Here is a 21,123-nt window from a genome sequence, read left to right as displayed (position 1 = left end):
GCTGCTCGTCTCCTGCCCTTTGCCCAGAGTTGGCCTTATCATGAGGTGAACTGAGATGGCCAACTCAGGTGCCAGACTGGGGGAGGGAGCACCACTAGCACCCAGAGAGTTGAGACCCAGAGAATTGAGACCTTTCAAGGTTTTGGTCCAAGCGAGGGGTATGGGGGCGTCATCAGTTCGAACTACCTGTTATTCCTCCTGGAATGAGTTTTAACAGGTAGTTCGATTTAGGGCTTTATTTCAAACTACCGGGTCCCTTCTGCGTGTAGACGCGGGCAGTTAGTCCAGACTTGTACATTTCAAAAAATGGCGACTGGCTGGGAAGATGCAAATCAAGCACGGGATATTTAAATCCTGGGCTTGATTTGCAACTTCAAATGCCTACATTAGCCTCCCTAGTTCGAACTAGGGGGCTAGTGTAGACATACCCTGAGTGTTATGATGAGTTAGTTGCTTGATACTTACGCTGCATTCAGCAAAGACTTGGCCATGTAACGACTGCCATCACGGTCGTTATCAGAGACTGACCATCTCTAGAGCAATGCAAATTGCTTGCGCCAAAGAGCATGGCCCCTAGCTGGGAGATTTGACAGCTTCACAGCCTGCGTAGAGCAGTGTGGAATGGCAAGTGAGAGGAGATTCAGAACAAACGTGAATTTGCGGGTTGACCTCTATTGTATCCTTCCTTAGTTGGCCTTTCCCCCTAAACTGAATAGTTCCAGTCTTTTTATAATCTTTCATTATACAGAAACTATTCAATCTAATCACTACAGGTTGAACCTCTCTAGACCGGCATCCTCAGGACCTGGCCGATGCCAAACCAGAGAATTTGCTGACCCATGGGAGATCAATATCATTCAGCAGTGTTTCCAACACTTCCACTGCTTGCTGGGCTCTTAGAAGACATTTAGGGAAATTAGAGCTAAAGAACAGCACAGAACACCGTGAGCCAGGACTGGTGGCTGTAAAGAAACTTTATGGGGCTGCGGGTATCTTGGCCACACCATGATAAGTGGATTTCTATCTAACTAAAATCATGCCGGACCCCAGATGTTGCCAAATCAGAGAGTGCTGGACTAGAGAGGTTCAACCCGCAATCACTTCCCCTGCCCCCCTTTGCATCTTTTCCAATTATAAGATACCATGGTTGTATATAGTAACATTACAATATTTTTTATCTTATCTATTCCTTTTCTAACGGGTCCTAACATTCTGTTTGCTTTTTCGACCGTCTCTGCACATTGAGTGGTTGTTTTCCAAGAACTAGCCACAAGGACTCCAAGATCTTTCTTGAGTGCAAACAGCTAATCTAGACCCCATTATTTTGTATGCATAGTTAGAATTATGTGTTTCAATCTGTATTACTTTGCACTTATCAACCCTTAATTTCATCTGCCACTTTGTGGCCCAGACATTCAGTTTTGTGAGATCTTTCTTGCAAAGCTTTGTACTTAACTATCTGGAGTAATTTTGTATTATCTGCAAATGTTATCACCTCACTATTCACCACCTTTTCCAGGTCACTTATAAATCTGTTGAACAGCACTGATGCAGGAACAGATGTATGATGGACCCCCTGTGAAAACAGACTATTTATTCCTTCCTTATCTTTTAATCAGTTACTGATCCATGAGAGGACCTTCCCTCTTATCCCATGACAGCTTACCTGAAGAGCCTTTGAAAGGGATCTTGTTAGGGATGTAAGCAACTAGTTGACTAGCTGATAAACAAATGACTAGTCACTTCCTTCCCCCCCCCCCGCCTTTCTGCCCCTATCAGAGAGAGGCAGTAAGGGGGCGAGGAGCATGAGCCAGTGGCTCTTGTACATTTCAAAGGGAGAGGCACAGTGGGATAACAAGCACCCCCCCTTATCGACTAATCGAGTAGTCGATGGAAATTCTATAGACTACTTGATTAGCTGATTAATCTAAATTTAACATTCCTAGATCTTTCCACATGTTCGTTGAGCCTCTTAAAGAATGTTAATGGGCAGATGATTTCTCTTTACAAAAGCCGGTTCTTCCCCAACAAATCGTTCCTAAACCTCCTGTAATGACTCCCTCAACCTGGGGCAGTTCCTCACTTTGTCACCTAAAGGAAATGGCACAGGTGTGAGAATCCTCCTCACATCCTCTATAGTGAAGGCCGATGCAGATAATTCATTTAGCTTCTCTGCAACAGCCTTATCTTCCTTGAGTGCTTCTTTAGGACCTTGACCGTTCAGCGCCCCCACTAACCTTCCTGCTTTTGATGTACTTAAATTATTTCCTGCTGTTAATTTTTGTGTCCTTTCCTAGGTGCGCCTCAGATTCTTTCTTGGCCAGTCTTAGTATGCGTTTACATGCATGACTTTATGCTCCTTTCTATTTTCCTCAGTAGGGTTTGATTTCCATTTTTTAATGGCTGCGTTTTTGCTTTTAATTGCCTCTTTTACTCTGCTGGTTAGCCAGCATGGCATTTTTTTGGCCCACTGACTATTGTTTCTTTTTAATTTGGGGTATATATTTAGTTTGAGCCTCCACTATTATGGTGTTTTTAAATAGTTTCCATGCAGTTTGCAGGCATCTCACCCTTGTGATTGTTCCTTTTCATTTTAATTTGCATTTAATTACCTTCCTCTTTGCTGTGTAGAGTTCCCTCTTTGAAGTTAAATGCTAATGTGGTGGGGTTTTTTGACATTTCCCCCCTACGAGGATGTTAAATTTATTTAATTACGTGATGGTCGCTACTATGGAGAAACTTGGCTAAATTCACCTCTCTGACCAGATTCTTTCCTCCACTTAGGACTAAATCAAGACTTGCCTACTCCCTTGTGGGTTCCAGCACATGCTGCAAAAAGTGGGGCAGAGGTATAGAGTAAGCTGTGGGTCTGCCTGTGGATGGATCTGGCGTGGCACCAGGGGTCGCCCTTCCTCCCGTATTCAGTGGGCAGATGGGAGCTGGAGTGGCCTGGGTGCCTGGCCTGCCACACTGCCCCCAATTCCACTGCACTCAGCTTCTCAGCCACTCTGCTGCCACCACTGTGGTGAATACGGGAGGAGGGGGAGACCCTTGCTGCTGCCCTGCACCCAGCTCCAGGTAATCCCCTAGCTCGGGGGAGGGGGAAGTGGAAGGAGCAGGGGCAGGAAGGGGTGTGATGGGAGTGGAGCAGGAGAGGGGTGGGGATGGAGCAGAGGCAGGGCCTGCAGGGAGTGTTTCCCCAGGCTCTGCGCCTGGGGCACTGTGGGGGGTTGTCCCAGGCCATATCCCCGCCCCCCCTCGAGGCCCTGGTGACAAACAGGAGGGTGAATGATCACAGATGCCCAAAGAGGTAAAAATTGGTTAAAGAATTGATACGACAGTGCCACTCCTAAAACTGCATATCACGTCCCGTCCCTCTACCCAGCAATGTCCGTCCCAGAGATCACTTCTTGCCACCTGGAGACGGCTATTCAGAGATCACATCCCAATCCATCACCCCACAAGGCCAGTCCTTCCCTGCCACCAGTGTGCCCTGTAAGCGGAGCGCTTGTGCAGCCGCTCAGGAGAGATTCAAATGCTGCCCAGCTGATCAGCCGAGTGCCCACAGCTAGGTGTATGTTTCTACTGGTGGTGCACATTCATACGTGCCTTGCTGCACATTGAAAAAAATATTCTGCACATGGATGGAAAAGATTAGAGGGAACATTGCCGTCCACCCCAGAAGCCACGGGCAGAGAGCATATCCTCTTGTACCATCCCAGAGAACATCTCTCATCCCACAGATCTGGCCCCCTCCCAATATTGTGAACCCAGAGACTATGGCTTGTGTCACCAACCCGCCGGTTACAACCTTGGAACCCCACCATCCTGGAGATGAGATCTTCTGCTTTGGTGGCATTATTGCACTGATTCCCCTAGTCCAAAGGGGCACATCTGAAACCTTTTCAGGGAGGTCTGAATTCAGCAATGAAAAGCAAGCGGCCCTGGTGATTTTTTCGCTGGAATTGAACTGAAACGTCACTGAAAATAAAAACCAGGACTATGTAGCACTTTAAAGACTAACAAGGTGGTTTATTAGGTGATGAGCTTTTGTGGGCCAGACCCGCTTCCTCAGATCAAAGAGTGGAAGAAAATTGGCACAACCATATATACCAAAGGATACCATCAAAAAAATGAACACATATGAAAAGGACAAATCAAATTTCAGAACAGCCTGGGAGTGGTTGCCTTTGGATTCTGGCCTCTCTTAGACCCAGGCTAGCAGAACAAGCGGTGTTGAGGAAAGGTGAAATGCTGGCTGTTTTGCAATGATGCATCGCCCTGTCTCACATTACCTTTGTGTTTCTCGCTTCTCCTCCCAGCTCACTGTCTACCTCGGGAAGAGGGACTTTGTCGACCACATAGATGTCGTGGACCCTGTTGGTAAGTCAGCGTTCAGTTGGGTTGGGTTTGGTGCGGCAGCCCCCCGGGAACTCGGTTGACTTCACAGGGCAGAAATGATGTTACTAGAAATCGCTGCAAGAAGGTACTTTTGCTTTGTATTCTCTCCAAGGACAGCATGTCCAGAACGTTGTTCTTTCCTATCAGGTTTGCTGTATGTTCCAATTAGACATCAGATTTAGAGGTTTTCCACAAGAGCAAGTTCCCTCTGCTGCTAATGGGGTTTGTTCCACTGCCAATTTCCACCATGAGCATAGAATGTTCCCTCCTCTGAACAGCGAGATGGCTGGAGTCTATGTGCCTGAGATCTAGTGTTATTGTTACCGTAGCACCCGGGGGCTCGGTGTAATGGCCCCCAGGATGCTGTGCGAACACATGGCAGAAGACAGGTCATGCATCAGAGAGCTCACGTTATTATATGAAGGCCAGATGCAAGTGAGCGTAGTTCCTGGAAGGAGGATGAAGGTGAGTTTAATAAGAACATGCATTTGCTCAACCTGGCATGCTGTCAGGTCAATTAAGTACTATTATTAAACATGGATGGCGACAAATAATAAGACCCAGGTAAACCAATGAGGTAGAGAGGAGCAATCTCAGCAGGTTGGAGGCTTCATCAAGGGGGTCTTTAGCGGGGTTTGGAAGGAGGCAGGTTTACGGACTAGTTGGAGCCATACTGATGCAGCCCCTTGTGGTGTCAGCATAAATTGCGACGTGCAGCTCATGGTGCAAGGCATCAGTGGACTGGGTTTGCACCGCTGTGGCTGCGTGGTTGTGGGCTCTCAGGCAGGCAGGCGCCTGCTGCACACTGGCCCTCGCTAGCCAGTCCTGCTCTGGCTTAGCAAAGTTAGGAGCAAAACTCCCCGTGACTGCAGGGTCTGCAGGATGGGGCCATCAGTCGGGGCTAACCTGTGCGTCTGGTCCAAGCTTGGCATGCAGAGACACCCTGCTTTGGAGACTCTTTCCCTTTGAACTCCCTGCCAGCAGCGCCAGCTCTGGGAGGAGGGTTATTTTTATGTCAGGAATGAGATTCCAAAAACGGAGGCTGATTGAATAGGTGGAGTTGTGGCTGGGCAACCCCAGCAGCCTCATATCCCCTTAGGAAAGCAACAGCAAGCTCGGCCCGTTTGGAGCCCAGCAATTGTGATCAGAATCCCCAGGAGGGTGTGTGGTGTGTGCCGCTCGCATGTGTGCAGCGCACTGTCGGGATTACACCCCAGCCTATAGCCCGCTGGGCTGAAGTGAACCGCTGGGGTGTAATCCCTGTCTGCTGGGGTGTAAACCCAACAGTGTGCCGCAGGCTCATGAGCTGCACATGTGATAGGACCCTGATTTGTAATGAGACGACCCCAGTGACTTTAAAATCTATCCAGGCTCCAGCATTGCTATCCTTCATTTCACAGCTTGGGAACTGCGCTCAGAGCGATCCAGGGACTCGCCCCAGGTCAGACAGGGAGTTTCTGTCACTTGGGAATTGTACTCGCCTCTGTGGGCTGCAAGGCCAGCCCTCCTACTCCTGTCCTTGGGGAACGTTTTCAGAAGTGCCTGTGTCTTTTGAAAATGGGACCTAAACCACTTCGTCACGTTTGAAAAAATTCCCCATGGTGCTGCTCTCTCTCACCTTTCTCTCCTTGGGTCTGATCCAAAATCCACTGATGCCCCTGAGAGCCCTTCCACTCACTTCCCTGGGCTTTGGGTCTTGCTGTCTGCAAGGCCATGCCTACACTGGGAAGGTTTGGTAACAAAAGCGCCGTCGACATGCAAAAGTCGCCAAAGTAAAAACTGGTCAAACCATTTTTTCTGCCTCCCATTGAGGACATTTCATGGATTCCCTCATAACTATGTGAGCTCTCTGCTGAGGAATGTCAATGCAACATCGCAGTCTCTCCAGCCCTCCCCCTGCAGCAGCAGTCTACCTGCCATTGTGTTTTTAGTGCAGGGCAGAACAGGAGCATTCCAATGATATGGTTTTTGTTTGTTCCCCAAACAGAGCAGCTCACTCAGCTGTCAGATACTCCCCAGAGCTTTGGAAGAGGAGAGGTGGATGCCTGCAGGGCAGCAGAGATCACAAAACACAGAGCAGAGCCATCAGGGAAGGCCTTGTGGGATACTGGCAGAAGCCAGTTCTCTCAACAAAACAAACAGCAGAGTCCACACTGGCTCTTTGGCAACAATAAAGGGAGGGGAAAAGTCAAAGGTCTCTTGCAGGGTTGGATGCTTTTGGTCATCAAAACTGGGTCTTTTTCCCGACAAAAGTCACGTTGCAGTGTAAACGCTCTCACTGTTTTGTTGCCAAAGGGCAGTTTTTGGTGACAAAACATGCCAGTAGACAAGGCCTATGAGTACTAATAAGGGAGGAGTGGCTTACATGGGATTGCAAATCCAGCCCAGTTCAGCAGTAACCAAAAAACTGTCTGACGGCAACTAAGAACATAAGAATGGCCATATTGAGTCAGACCAAAGATCCATCTAATCTTCCACTGCTGGCCAGTGCCACGTGCATGAGTGGGTATTAACAGAACAGCTAATCATCAAGTGATCCATTCCCTGTTGCCTGCTCCCAGCTTCTGTCAAAGAGATGCTAGGGACACCATCCTTGACCACCTTGGGCAATAGCTATTAGTGAGCAATTGCCATTATCCTCCATGAATGTAACTAGCTGTTGTTTGAACCCTGTTATAGTTTTGGCCTTCACACCATCCTCCGGCAAGGAGTTCCACAGGTTAACCATGTAATGTTACATTTCCATGCCAGAAGAATTTTGCCTCACAAAATCAAGCTCGCAATGGTGCAAGATGGGGTGAGACTGAACTAGAGCAACCCTCAAGGGAATATTTCCATCAAGGAAATAATAAGCCACAGTTTGGAATTGGCCTCCATCTTGTACTTAGGCTGGTCTGAGCTCCATCTCCCCTGTCTATGTGAGGCAACACAGATTGGAGTTTGCTATGTAATATGGAGGCCAAAAGGACCAGCAATGTGACTTAGTGCTGACTAGGCAGAGAGCAGGGGGCAGTGGTCACTTGCTATGTTAGGGGGACCAGATAGCAAGTGTGAGAAACTGGGACCAGAGGTAGGAGGCAATAGCAAAGCACTTAGACACTCTGCTGGAAATAAATGGGACTTAAGCACTTGCTGAAAGTTAGGCACATGCTTAAGTGGGTTGCTGCAGATGAGCTTTAGATAGGGAAGACTGGGGCTGAATCTCTGGCAAAACCTTTGTGTGAGGCTCCTCGCCGCCCCACGCCCTTAGCGTAAAGGTGTCATTCCTGTGTCTGTGGGCCGGCTCCCGGAAATCACCAGCACAAGTCCTGCCAGCCCTCCTGCAGGCCTCGCCCTCTCTGAACCCGGTAGTGAATGGCACACGCCAACTCCCGTGGTCCTTCCCCGCAGTGCCCAGCCCCTTCTCCCTGCACGCTCGCAGATCCACCTGGCCAGCTGTTCCCAAAAGATCAGGACATACCAGCATGTAAGTTCCAAGATGGGACCAGTATTTTGCTCCACATCGCAGCCTTGAGCTAGCTGTGGAATGGAAAGAAGTTTATTGTCAAAAATTAGAGATTCAGGAGCTAGTGAGTGAGGATGTTGAAAAGAAATAATTACACCCAAGGGTGCCGACAGCATGTGCGGGTCCCTAGGCAAAGTGGGGGAGGGGCTGGCTCTGTGCTCGCGGAAGGGGTGGAGCCTTAAGAAGAAGGGGCGGAGCCAGGGACAGCCAGCGCTCTGCACTGCTCGGAGTTCTGCACCCCTCCCCACAAGCCCTCAGAGCCGCCTGGAGTGTGTGACACGGAGCTCCAGCAGTGATTTAAATGGCTCGGGGCTCCGGCTACCATCACAGCTGCAGTAGCAGTGGTGGCAGTCAGGAATTCTAGGGCCCTTTTGATTCTCTAGGCCCTGGGGCAAATGCTCCCTTAGACCCCCTCCATGGGCAGGCCTGGGTACAACTCAGACAAAAGCATGACACGCTTTTTAGAGATGTTTATCTAACAGAGTGCCCTCCTGTCACCACTAGCGCCTCCTAAGTCCTCTTCAGCATTTTCAACCAAGGCTGGCTGAGACCCTGCTGTCATGAATGCAAATGCGCTGTGCATTTCTGTCCTACAGGCTGGATGAAGGTGCGTCATCTCAGCCTTCTAGAAATACTCCCAGCATTCATTGTTTTTACTCAGACATAGGATAGCCTCCCACAGCTGGAGTTTTTTCTGTGTGCTCCTTCCCCGTGGACTTCACATCTCTTTGTTAACATTTGACTTTGTATCTAAAATGGCTTCCATTAAAAATAATAAGCATACTATGCTTATTTTACATCCCAATCAAGAGAGAGATTTCTTGCCTCCTCGCTGGAGGTAAACCTCTTTTTTTCCCTTCTGCTGGTGTCTTAGATACAGACTTTAAACATGTGTTTTCAGTATATATGCACATAGCTCTTTGCATGTATCTTTCAGAGTCAAGTTACACAGCTTGCCTTGAAAAATTCCTCATCCCATCACCAATACCTGGAAACGTGTATCAGAGTCAATTTCTAATTACTGTTTTTATTTCTATTATGCACTTAGCCTCCCTGGACTAATTACACAGAGTAGCAGAGAACATTGCTTTTCCATTTTCTCCCCTCTTGCGCATGGTGGCTTTTAAAAATATTTAATTACAGTCTTGCCTTTGATTACTTTAGCTAGGGGAGGGGAGACACCCTTTTCACATTGCTAATTTCTCTTCCTGGGGAATTCGTAAACCTGACTCATCCACACGTCCAATCTCTTTTACAATTTAGCTTTTGCTGATACAGATTCTTCTGATTTGTTTTCATGTAGCTGCCCCCTGCCCTTTCCCCAACAAACTAATTAATTTCAGCACATGGCTGCACCTTATTAGTCCCTGAGTGGAGTGCAGGGTCTTTGCAGACTGACACATTTGCTTGCTTTATTCATGTGCATTGCAATATGTTCCTGGAGTGGGCAGGGATTTGGTGATAGCTCAGAAGTACCAGTCTCCATGCCAACCTTAGTTATCTTTCACCCCAGCTCCTGCCAGCACCTCCTGCAACTCACCTCTTCCTCCCTGTAGCATGGGCCCTAAGCACAGTGTCCTGTCTCTGCCTTCATCCCCAGAGGAGGTTGTTGAGAGTGAGTGAAAGAAGGAAAGTGTCACATATTTGCAGAGGAGATGAAGCAGTGTTTGTGTGCAACATGTTAACCTGTGGAACCTGCTGCTGCAGACTACCACTGAGACAATTGTCAGAGCCAAACAACCTGCATGAGTCCTGGGTTCTCTAGTCTGGCAGAGAAGATGTGAACATTTAACTGTGATTAACCCCTGGAACAAATTCCCATAGGAAGGGGTTGTTTCTTGATGCCTTCAGATCCAGACTGGCTGCTGTCGGGGAGATGCTTTAGTGCAGCCCAAGTGGCTCGGTCAAGGCAGAGGTAACTGGGTGACATTCTCCGGCCTGTGATCTGCAGGAGGTCAGATGAGACGATCGAATGAATGGTTCCTCTAGTCTTGGAATCGATGGATGACGAATTGATGGAGTTACGAGTTAGCCAGGATCAAAATGAGGAGGGCACAGCTGCATCAGGTGCTAGGGTCGGGGAGAAACCCTTCCCACTGCACCTGCATGGTGTTGTATAGCTAGTGCATACAAGGCTTATTAGGCTATGTCTACTCTACAGCCGTTTTTGCTCAAAAACCCGCAGAGCATCCATACCTCAAGCGCATTTTTGTGCAAGAAAATGGAAAGTCATTCGACAGATCAGAGGGCTTTTTGCAGTGTAGGTGTACCTTCTTCTACGAGGCATGACTCCTTTTTGCACAAGAGTTCTTGTGCAAAAAGGTGTGTGTGGACGCTCAACAGGGGTTTCTTGCACAAAAAGAGCCTATCACAAAAAGCACAGGTGCACTGATGGCCATTCTGTGAATGGCCATCAGAACTTCCTTGTGCAAGAGCATCCATGCAGTGTGCTTTTGAGGTGTGGATGCGCTTTTGCGCAAGACGTTTTTGCAGAAGATCTCTTCCACAAAAAGCTTCTTGCACAAAAAAACGGCAGTGTAGGCTAAGCCTTATTGTCTAAAGGCCTGATTCAAAGCCAGTGGAGGCTTGCAGCAGTGTTTCCTCCTTTTAGATCAGGTCCCGGGAGGGGATGCCAGGCATGGGTGGGCTCTTGTTCTGTGATGGCTAAGCCTTTCCATGCCCTGCGTTCTCCAGAGCTTTGAGGGCACTTAGCTCAGCTCTGCTGCTGGGAGGTGAGCAGTAGTCCGGTGAACGGGCTCAGTTGGTTCGTTTTGCAACGGGACTTGATTTTCACAACTGGTGATTTCTCTTTGGTCCAAGCATGTATGCTCCGGACACAAAGCGTGAGAGACACAACATTTATGGTTGCCACCTGGCTTCCGAATTCCCAGCTGCTGAGAGAAGCCTTTTCTGCACTCCACAAGCCACTTTGGCCCAGGTCCTTAAGACATTTAGGCACCTCCCTGCAACGGAGAGGAGGATCCGAGCCTTCCTGCTTAGTCCTGATGTACCTCACTGTTCAGTGTGTATTCCCCGTCCCCTTTGTGGCTTGGTTCACAAAAGGTGTGATCTGCTGCCAGTCCCTCCTAAGAGCTTGCGATCCTTTGGCTCAAGCATTAGCCCTTCATGGTTCTTACTTAGGAGGACCCAAGTTCAGTCCTTCTCCATGGCTGGGGCAAGCTCTTTGGTTTCCACGGTAACCTGGGCCTGCTTCAGAGTCCCGAGGCTTGGCCTGGTGTGTGTGTCACCATCAGTAAATTTAGTGAGAGAAAGCAGAGGAGGGAGCTCACGAGGGTCCTGTAGAGGGAGATTTTCCTTGAAAGGAGGATGGGCATGTAAATCGTGGTGGCACTGTCATAGCCTGTCCTGCCCGTTGGTCCCAGGAGCTGCTGAGTGGGATAGTGGAGGTCAGGACTGAACTTGGGCCCTCCTAAGTAAGAACCATGAAGGGCTAATGCGTGAGCCAAAGGATCGTAAGCTCTTAGGAGGGACTGGCAGCAGACCACACCTTTTGTGAGCCAAGCCTCAAAGGGGATGGGGAATACACACTGAACAGTGGGGTACATCAGGCATAGCCCTTGCAAGCTCAAGAGAAGCTGCCCTGGTACAATTCATGATGGGAGCTGACTGTAGAGAACAGCCCTCCCTCCACCATTGGCATGTGGCCACCAGTCCATGTTCCAGAGAAACGTGCTCAAATCTACACCCCAGGAATAGGTGGGTTGTGGCCTCTCAATGCACCCACCAGTGTGGGGCGTCCTAAGCTCCTTGCTTCTAATCCCAGCTGAGATGTGAGATCTCTGGCAAGCCACTGCGGCCTGGTTCCTACAAGTGCTTAGGCTCCTAACTCTCAAAGAACTCACTGGGAGTTAGGTAATCAAATTCTGCTGAAGATCTGGGGCTTCTGTCGCTCCATGCCTCAGTTTCCCAATCTGCAATGTGAGGATGATGCCACTCATTCACACAGGCTGTGGTGGGGTGGAGAGAGGGGAATGAAAGCTGGATCAGACCATAGGCCCAATGCAAGTGAGGGAGAAATGACAGACTGATGGAGGGGGTGAGAGGCAGGTAGGAAACAGGCAGAGCTGTCGTTTCACAATCTGTAGGACGGTTTGTTGTGGGACATCAGGGTTCTCCCCCGTCCCAGTTCAAGGGAGACCAGTTCGTGTTCTGAGTTTCCCTCCTAATTCTGCCTGTTTTCTCTTTCAGATGGCGTTGTGTTGGTCGATCCAGAGTACTTAAAAGAAAGGAAAGGTAACTGCTTAGCCTTTTGTTTTCAGATGACTCTAGGGTGTTTAACTGGGGTTCAGAACCCCCCGGTCAGGAGAGTTGCCTCTCCCCTATTCTGCGGTCACACCTCCAGTGCCGCAGGGATCTCTTAATGCATCTTTCCAGCCCCCTTCTCCAAGCCTGTCACTGAAAACATGCTTGCTTTAAATGGCAACAAAAAGCACAGACACGGCTCCTAAATGTAGCTGGAGGTGTAGGTAGGTCAGTTGCCTGCTGTGCCAAAGTGGGGACCAGCATGAAAGCAAGGAGCACACCTGGCGTTCATGGCACATTCGGGAGTAGCAGAGTGTTCAGCACCTCCACCTTCTCTCCACCCTCTCTCTCCGGGGTCTTCTCCCCTCAGTGGTGTCCTCTTGTGGCTGGCTCAGTCACTCCAACTCCATTACTAACCACCCCTAGACTGGGGGCAAGGCTAATGTAGCTGTTTGGTCACAGAAGAAACTTGCATGCAAGGACCTGCCAGCCTGCAACAGGGTGTCACAGATTGGCTGGCCCTTTAAGGGTAGTTTGCTGCAGGCCTACCTGTACCAGATTGGCACCCCCTCTCCCTTGAGCTGGGTGATTTCTTTCAAAGGGCTGGAAAAGCTCAGTATAGTGCAGGAAATGCAGGCAGCAAGTCCAGGGAAGCAGCCGGGAAGCAGTGCGCTCTCCCAGAGCACAGAAATGTAAAGGTGACTCAGAAGGGGTTGGGAGCCAAGCCCGGAGGGAGGGCTGAAGAACCTAAGTGGCTTAAAAAGGACTTCTTGTTTGTTTGGAAAAGAGAGCTGGACTTGGAGAGCTGAACCCCTCCCCCCAAGAGAGATAGGAAGCCCTTTGGAGAAGGAAACTGAGGCAGGAAGTGCCTGCAGCACCTTATTCGGCCAGCAGGGATGCTACAGATCAAGGGAGGGTGTTTCCTTGTAATTTTCCATGTCTTCTTCGATGGCAAGTGCTCAGCAGCAGGGACTGGCTCTCGCTACCTGCCTGTAGTCCCTAGCGCTATTTTGCTCTAGTCAGGTCTTTCATGTGCACCCAGCACCACTGTATCGGAGCCCAGTGACTCGCACCTGTGGCTTGATCTCCCTTTGGTTTCCCAGATAGTGCCGTGTCCTTTTGTTTGGGGCTGTGTTGTATGGAAGCTGTGCTCTGGGCTTGCCAAGCCAGGCCAACACCGTACCAGTCCCTAGGCAGGATTCTCAGAAATACTAATGGTGCTGTAATAGATCGACACAGATAGCGACAGTCCCTGCTCTGCTAGCAGTGAGAGGGGTCTAAGGTACAAGCCAATGAGCCAGGCGATGCTGGCCCAGCTTTGCGAGTGACACATTTGCCTGGGAAAGAAATGGGTCTCAAATCAGCTGTAAAACAATTTGGAAGAGGGGGTGAAGTCATTCAGAACCTTCCTGCCCACCTCCCGACACCCACACTCCGGAGTGGAACATGGCAGCCGTGGGAGGTTGATATTTAGGCCTTGGGACCATGCGGCAGGTGGCAGGGTTGGGGAGAGTGGAGGCAGCTGCTCAGATGCTGGAGCTCGGTGGCTGGGTCCCATCTGCCTTGTCTCAGTCATTGCTCTGGCGTGTTTGGTTTGATTGTCTCGTTTTCTGGTGGGGGCTATGAAAAATCCAAGGTGATGGATGGAAATGCCCCTCGACTCGTGTAATTAAATCCAAGCTCCCACCCTTGAGTCTCGACTGCCAACTCTGTCCCTTCTCCCCCCCCCACCAGAATGGCAGCACATCCTGCATCCAAATCTTTCATCAAAGCTACCAAAATGTGTGATGCTAGCGGCTGCCTGCAGCTTCGAGCCTCCTTTCTTGCACCAGTGTAAATCAGGAGGGCCTTCTTCATGGGCCAACTCTTGTGGCCTAGGAGGCAGGAGATCTAGGCTCAAATCCCAGTTGTTCCTCTGGGAAGACCACTCGGTTGCCTGCCGTGGATGTTACTGCTGAGGGGATTGTTGGTGATCTCTCCATTTGATGCAATGCCTTCTGTCCCTGGCAGTCTTCGTCACGCTGACATGTGCCTTCCGCTACGGCCGCGAGGATTTGGACGTGCTGGGACTGACCTTTCGGAAGGACCTTTTTGTGGCCAACATCCAGGCCTTTCCCCCAGTCCCCGAGGAGAAGAAACCCCTGACACGACTCCAGGAGCGGCTGATTAAGAAGCTCGGCGAGCATGCCTATCCCTTCACGTTTGAGGTAGGAGTTTCTCCCGTGGCTCTCTCATTAGTCCCCCGTTGGCTCTCATGCTCCTTGCTCCCCAAGAAAGGTAGGGCTGGGTCAGAGGAGAATGTGGATGAGGTGTCACCATGGAAACCCCAGATCACAGCAGGAAGTGGTACTGACAAAACAGCAGATGGCACTTCACCATCTGCGCTGGGGGAAAAATGGGACTAAAAGTATCGCTTGCAATGTGCTCGGAGCTGCACTTATATGGAGACGGTGCAAGCTACAACCGAAAGGGCCTGATCCAACAACTATTGTCCATTCAGAGGTGCCCACACAGTCTAAGAAATCATGAGTGGTGTGGAGAGGGCCGATAAAGAAAAGTTATTTATTAGTTCCCTAAGTAGAAGAACTAGAGGACACCAAATGAAATTAATGGGTAGCAGGTTTAAATCTAATAAAAGAATGTTCTTCTTCACACAGCGTGTAGTCAACCTGTGGAACTCCTTGCCAGAGGAGGTTGTGAAGGCTAGGACTATAATAGAGTTTAAAGAGAAGCTAGATAATTTCATGGAGGTTAGGTCCATAAAAGGCTATTAGCCAGGGGATAAAATGGTGTCCTTGGCCTCTGTTTGTCAGAGGCTGAAGAGGAATGGCAGGAGACAAATTGCTTGATCATTGTCTTCGGTCCACCCTCTCTGGGGCACTTGGTGCTGGCCACTGTCGGCAGACAGGCTACTGGGCTAGATGGACCTTTGGTCTGACCCAGTACGACCGTTCTTATGTTCTTATGTTAAGAACAACAGCTGTATGGAGGCCATACAGTTCTCTGGCCGGACATAGACCAGACCAGATAATCACACTGGTCCCTGGACTCTGAATCTATATTTATATTTTGGACCTTACATTCTCCCAGTGGTTTTAGCTGGATACAGGCTTCCTTTTCACGCCCTGTCCCACACTGCTGGGCGGGGTTGTTGTATGCTGTTTTAAGGCTGCTGCTTCCCATCCCTCAGGTGCCTGCATTTTGATGACCGGTAAAGTGATCTCTTGATGATACCGAGTTTTTAATCTAAGTCTGTGGAATGCTTGGCCCAGAGCCACTATCTAAATGCCCTTTGTTGTTATCAGCTCAGCCCTTTCAAACAGCTCCTCCGTGTCCTGTTTTAATTGCTCTGGAAATGAGCTCCCACTGATGTCTGGAGTGCAAAAAGCAGCAGCCAAAAATGGGTTGCTGAGGGGAGGGGATTTTGTATAAAACCTACAGAAGCAAAGAGGCCTGTCCTGCGACTTCCTGGACTGATTAAATAGTCATCAAATGCAAGAAATAGATCCAGTTATAACAGAGTGGTGTAACAGCTGCTCCTGGTGCAGCCTCTGCCTCCCCCATCCTAAGCAGGCAATTTGCTGTAGATGATAGGGAGCATCAAGATCTGTCTCTCTTCCTAACTCTGACCTGCTGGAGGACGATGGGCATGGCAAGTCCCTGCTCGGTGCCTCGGTTTCCCCTCACATCCTTTGCCTGTTTAGACTGTCAGCTCTTTGGGGCAGGGTGTGTCTCTCCAGGGGATAAGAAGGCTGTGTGTGTATGGAGGAGAGTACTAAATGCTACACAGCGTAACAGCCGGTGGAATTAGAGAGAAGACACTGCTTCGATACCACGGTGATACAAATTGCATACACATCTATCGTTGGACAGAGAAAGGCCTTGTTCTAGTGCCAAGGAGACCGAGTCATGACTCAGGACCCCATAGTGCCAGGCACTCTCCAACCCGAGAGCAAGCTGATCTCTGCCCCGAACAGTTTACCGTCTATGGCTACATCTACACTGGCATGAATTTCCGAAAATGCTTTTAACGGAAAAGTTTTCCGTTAAAAGCATTTTCGGAAAAGCGCGTCTAGATTGGCAGGATGCTTTTCTGCAAAAGCACTTTTTGCGGAAAAGCGTCCGTGGCCAATCTAGACGTGCTTTTCCGCAAAAAAGCCCTGATCGCCTTTTTCACTATCGGGGCTTTTTTGCGGAAAACAGTACTGTGCTGTCTACACTGGCCCTTTTGCGCAAAAGTCTTTCGGAAAAAGACTTTTGCCCGAACGGGAGCAGCATAGTATTTCCGGAAAAGCACTGATGATTTTACATGAGATCGTCAGTGCTTTTCCCAAAATTCAAGTGGCCAGTGTAGACAGCTGGCACGTTTTTCCGGAAAAGCTGCTGATTTTCCGGAAAAACTTGCCAGTCTAGACACAGCCTAAGTGTAAGAGAACGGGCATTTCAGGAAACAATGAGACAATATTGACCAGCTGTGAGCTCTTCACGCCCATGGTTAACTCTTTTAGCATAGAGTTTTGAGGAAGACAATGCGGTAGCAGAGTAAGTGTGCAGGCCATGCCCAGCCAGCAAGCACAGTTACATTTCGCTCCACCACAGCCGAGCGGAAAAGCAAACTAGTGAAATTTCCCGTGTGTGAGGCTGCAGCTAAGCTCTCCGGGGTCACCAGATTTGTAAACACTCCCATGTCCTTGTAAAACAAGCTTAATTCCTCCGAATCCCACAGATTAAAAATGTATTTGTACAGTTGATAACCTCTTGGGTTTGGGATATTTAAAAGGCCAGCTGGTTTCAGCTACATTCGGTGGGCTGTTTGTTTCTTTTTAAAGGGAGGGAGAGTTGGAAACCCTAATCCGAACAGAAAGTTTTTGATGGTTTCTTCATTTTCATGAAAACAGCCCTCCCTTGCTATAAATCTGACATTCTCCCCTCATATTCTAATGCCTGAAAGCCAAAAAGTGAAACTAACTAGAAATTAATAGTCTTCATTAGTTGTGTAACAGTAGTGACCAGAGCTCCAGTAGGCGTAATGTCCCTATTATGCTGGGTGTTGTGGGTCACATTTTCAAAAGGGATTGGAATGATTTAGAGGGCTAAATTCTATCTAACATGAGTGGAATGTGTGCTCCTTAGTCACATAGGATCCTTAAAAAAGGTTACCCTTTATCTATACAAGATAGTCCCTAGGAATTACTGAGCAAAGGAAAGGAAAGATAGCCCAGTAGTTAGTGCCAGGCTTAGAGTCAAATCCCTGCTCTGCCACAGACTTCCTGTGTGACCTTGGGTCAGTCCCTTAGCTTCTCTATGCCTGTTTCTCATCTGTACACTGGGAATAACAGCCCTGCCTCCCAGGAGAGTGAATAAGGATACAGATATTAATGATGTTACGTGCTCAGACACTACAGTGATAAGAGCTATGTAAGTATCGAGGCTAGTGTAGGCTGGGGGCAGGCAGAGTATTTGTGATTTCTGGACTTGGCATGCAAGAGAGACTGACCTGATTTTGTTTGCATCACTTTAACAGGGGTGGATTTTAACATGGGACCTCTGGAGCTTTGTGGAAGAGCCTTTATAGCGTGAGCTAAAAGCCAGCTGGCACTCAGCTTAGGCTGTAGAACGCCCTTGTTCTTACCTCTCACTATAAGGGTGCGTCTACACTGCAGGGCTTAACTTGACATAAGCTATGCAAATTGAGCGACGTCAATTGCGTAGCTTATTTCGAAATAGTTTATTTCGACATTGGGAGCGTATACTCAGCACTTATTTCAAAATAGAGCCCTCGTCCTCCAACTTCCCTTATTCCTTGTACAAGGAGGGTTACAGGAGTCGGAGTAAGACGTCCTCCAGCTTGACAGTATCTTGACACTATTTCGAAATAACGGTCTGCTGTGTAGATGTGGACTAAGTTATTTTGGAATAGTGCTAGTTATTTTGAAATAGTGCTGCAGTGTAGCCATACCCTAGGTGGTCTAAGTGCCACTACATAGGACAGTGAACCACACTAGGTGTGTGAGTTACACTTGCAGGACTCTGCCCTGCCTGCACTACATGCTGTCCTTGTGAAGAGAGACTGCAGATAATTATTTACATTGTGCTTGTGCCTGGGGGCCCAGGCAAGGCCCTGTTGTGCTGGATGCTGTACACGCACAATGAAAAGACTGATTGGAAGCTCTTTGGGGCAGAGCGTGCCCTTTGGGTCTATGTCTGTACAGCTCCTGGCACAATGGGGGTCCTGGCCCATTGACTAGCCCCCAGCGCATGTGCAGAGCACAGTCATAATGAGACTGGAGATAACAGCTGACAGCAGAACGATGGGGGAGGGCAGGGAACAGAGACAATTCTGCTCAGTGTACTAACCAAGCCCAGCACACCAGCTGCATGTAGGAATTGGGCAAGGGGGAGATTTGAAGGAGGATGTTGTAGCGCAGGGGTGGGGATGAGGCCCCCAGCTGTCCTGGATCCATCCCCCAAAGCTCAGGGCTGCCCCTGCATTGAGGAGCTTGTGCTAGTGCTCCAGCCCTCCTCCTCCCCATTGTGTGGCTGGAGCACACAAAATCTACTAGGCTGGGCCCCCTTAGATTTTGGTGTGGGAGGGGAATGTGGGGACTGTCTTTCTCCTTCTCGGTCCAGGGCCACATTAGTGAATGTTTGTTTTTCTTCTCACTTGTGTGTGGCCCCCGACTGATTTTTCTGTGGGTCAGTGGCCCCTGATCCAAAAAAAGATTACCCCCCCCCTTTTATAGGGGCTTCCTCTTGGATACCAAAGTCAAATGGAAAGGAAAGACTGACCCATGCAGGCTGCTGGAAGGGTAGATGATCCAGCCGCTGTCTCCCTCTGAGCTCGTGCTGTCTTTCCCCAGCACACCTTTGTTTAGGGATGTTTACTAATGTGGCACCTTGATCTGTTTACTAATGCGGGCCCCCTGGCTCTGGTGATATAACTAGTTTATTGTGATGGTTGGCACAGCTGCTGGCCTGTGCCATGTGTGCTCTGGACTGGAATGGAAGGAACAAAAGTGAGTATTTCTTTATTCGGTGCATAGTCAACCTGTGGAACTCCTTGCTAGAGGATGTTGTGAAGACTAGGACTTTAACAGGGTTCAAAAAAGAACTAGATAAATTCGTGGAGGTTAGGTCTATCAATACTTATTACCCAGGATGTGTAGAAATGATGTCTCTAGCCTCTGTTTGTCAGAGGCTGGAAATGGGGGTATGTCTACACTACCCCGCTAGTTCGAACTAGCGGGGTAATGTAGGCATACCGCACTTGCAAATGAAGCCCGGGATTTGAATTTCCCGGGCTTCATTTGCATAAGCGGGGCGCCGCCATTTTAAAAACCCCTCTCGTTCGAACCCCGTGCAGCGTGGCTACACGGGGCATGAACTAGGTAGTTCGAACTAGGAAGCCTAGTTTGAACTACCTAGTTCGTGCCCCGTGTAGCCGTGCTGCACGGGGTTCGAACGAGCGGGGTTTTAAAAATGGCGGCGCCCCGCTTATGCTAATGAAGCCCGGGAAATTCAAATCCCGGGCTTCATTTGCAAGTGCGGTATGCCTACATTACCCTCCTAGTTCGAATTAGGAGGGTAGTGTAGACATACCCTGGGTGACCAGGGAGGGATAACTTGGTGATTCCCTATTCCTCATTCCCCCTGAGGCACTGGGCATTGACCACTGTCAGAAGACAGGATACTGGGCTAGATGGATCTTTGGTTTGACTCAGTCTGGCCATTCTTATGTTCTCAGGGCTCCTGGGCTCTGCTCCTGAATCTCCTGCAGATATCCTCTGTGACCCAGACCACTCGGGGACAGAGTTTCAAAAGTGGCCATTAGGTTGGGATGTCTCTGGCTGGCCAGGGTCTGATTTATGCACAGCTAAGCAGCTGTGGAGTAGCTCAGCACTCGGAGGGCAGACCTATGAGGAATGCCCACGTTGGTGCTTGTGTGGCGTTAGGGGGTGCTGTGCTTTGGCAGTTCTGTCCGATGAGCCAGAGCACTGATGTCTGGCTACTTGTCATCATTAACGGCCACGTGGCGCTTTTTATAAGAGATTCAGATCCAGCACCCTGGATCAGTTCTACTCGGGTGTTATATATATGTGCTGAGTTCCTCCCCCGAGGTAGCTGCATTTCAGGGGTAAGGAACATTCTTTCCCAGGTGTCTGGCTGGTGGGTCTTGCCCATGTGGTCAGGAAGCCTAGTTCGAACTACCTAGTTCGTGCCCCGTGTAGCCGCGCTGTACGGGGTTCGAACGAGCGGGGTTTTAAAATGGCGGCGCCCCGCTTATGCAAATGAAGCCCGGGAAATTCAAATCCTGGGCTTCATTTTCAAGTGCAGTATGCCTACATTACCCCACTAGTTTGAACTAGCGGGGTAGTGTAGACATACCCTATGAGCCTATGAGGCTGCAGGGTGTCCTACAGCTGCTCATGGGAATAGCTGGAGTTTTGACAGCCTTGGATTGAATGGGAAACCTGTTGGCCCATGCAGCGACTGTCACCGATGTCCCCTGGGGGTCTGACCTCTTCTGGCTAAATCATAGATAATTGTGCCCTCTAGTGGCTGACGGGTAGAGCTGCTTCATTAGCCGAGAGCAGGACCCAGATGGGGGCTGACCTGGCATCTCCAGCGGAATCGCTCACTGGGACGCTTCCCAGGGTCACTGCCACCGTCCCTTAGCATGAGGAAGTGTGTCTGTGCCTGCCGGGGGGCAGCTTCCCAGCCTCACCACCAGCTGCAGGCCTCCCAAGCCGTCCCCTGTAGGCCTGCAAGCAGCCCTCTGGCAGCGTACAGAGATCGCTGCTGCCAAAGAAGCAGGATGCCCCAGCTTAGCCGTTCCCCCTCAGATGGCAGCTGTGCTAGCCCCCAGCTGAGAGAGACGTTTCTAGTGAAAACAAGGAAAGCTTCTTTACCAGCGTAGAGACTCAAGTAACAGCCAGTGGGAGTAGTGGAAGCAC

At 49.5% G+C, this 21,123-nt stretch overlaps 1 protein-coding gene across 8 annotated transcripts in view; it reads left to right on the top strand.

Annotated features, from left to right (window-relative positions):
* Positions 1 to 21,123, top strand: part of LOC102455075 (beta-arrestin-1) — a 151,867-nt gene that overhangs the window by 98,105 nt on the left and 32,639 nt on the right. For all 8 annotated transcript variants that reach the window (XM_075919623.1, XM_075919624.1, XM_075919617.1 and 5 more), the window contains 3 exons: positions 4,323 to 4,383; positions 12,116 to 12,160; positions 14,180 to 14,376. In XM_075919623.1, the coding sequence (XP_075775738.1) occupies positions 4,323 to 4,383; positions 12,116 to 12,160; positions 14,180 to 14,376 (303 nt within the window). The remainder of the gene's footprint in view (positions 1 to 4,322; positions 4,384 to 12,115; positions 12,161 to 14,179; positions 14,377 to 21,123) is intronic.

Source organism: Pelodiscus sinensis, chromosome 1 (assembly GCF_049634645.1).
Source record: "Pelodiscus sinensis isolate JC-2024 chromosome 1, ASM4963464v1, whole genome shotgun sequence".
NCBI classification, from domain to species: domain Eukaryota; kingdom Metazoa; phylum Chordata; order Testudines; family Trionychidae; genus Pelodiscus; species Pelodiscus sinensis.
Note: the sequence above shows the minus strand (reverse complement) of the source record. Positions and strands in the feature narration are given on the sequence as shown.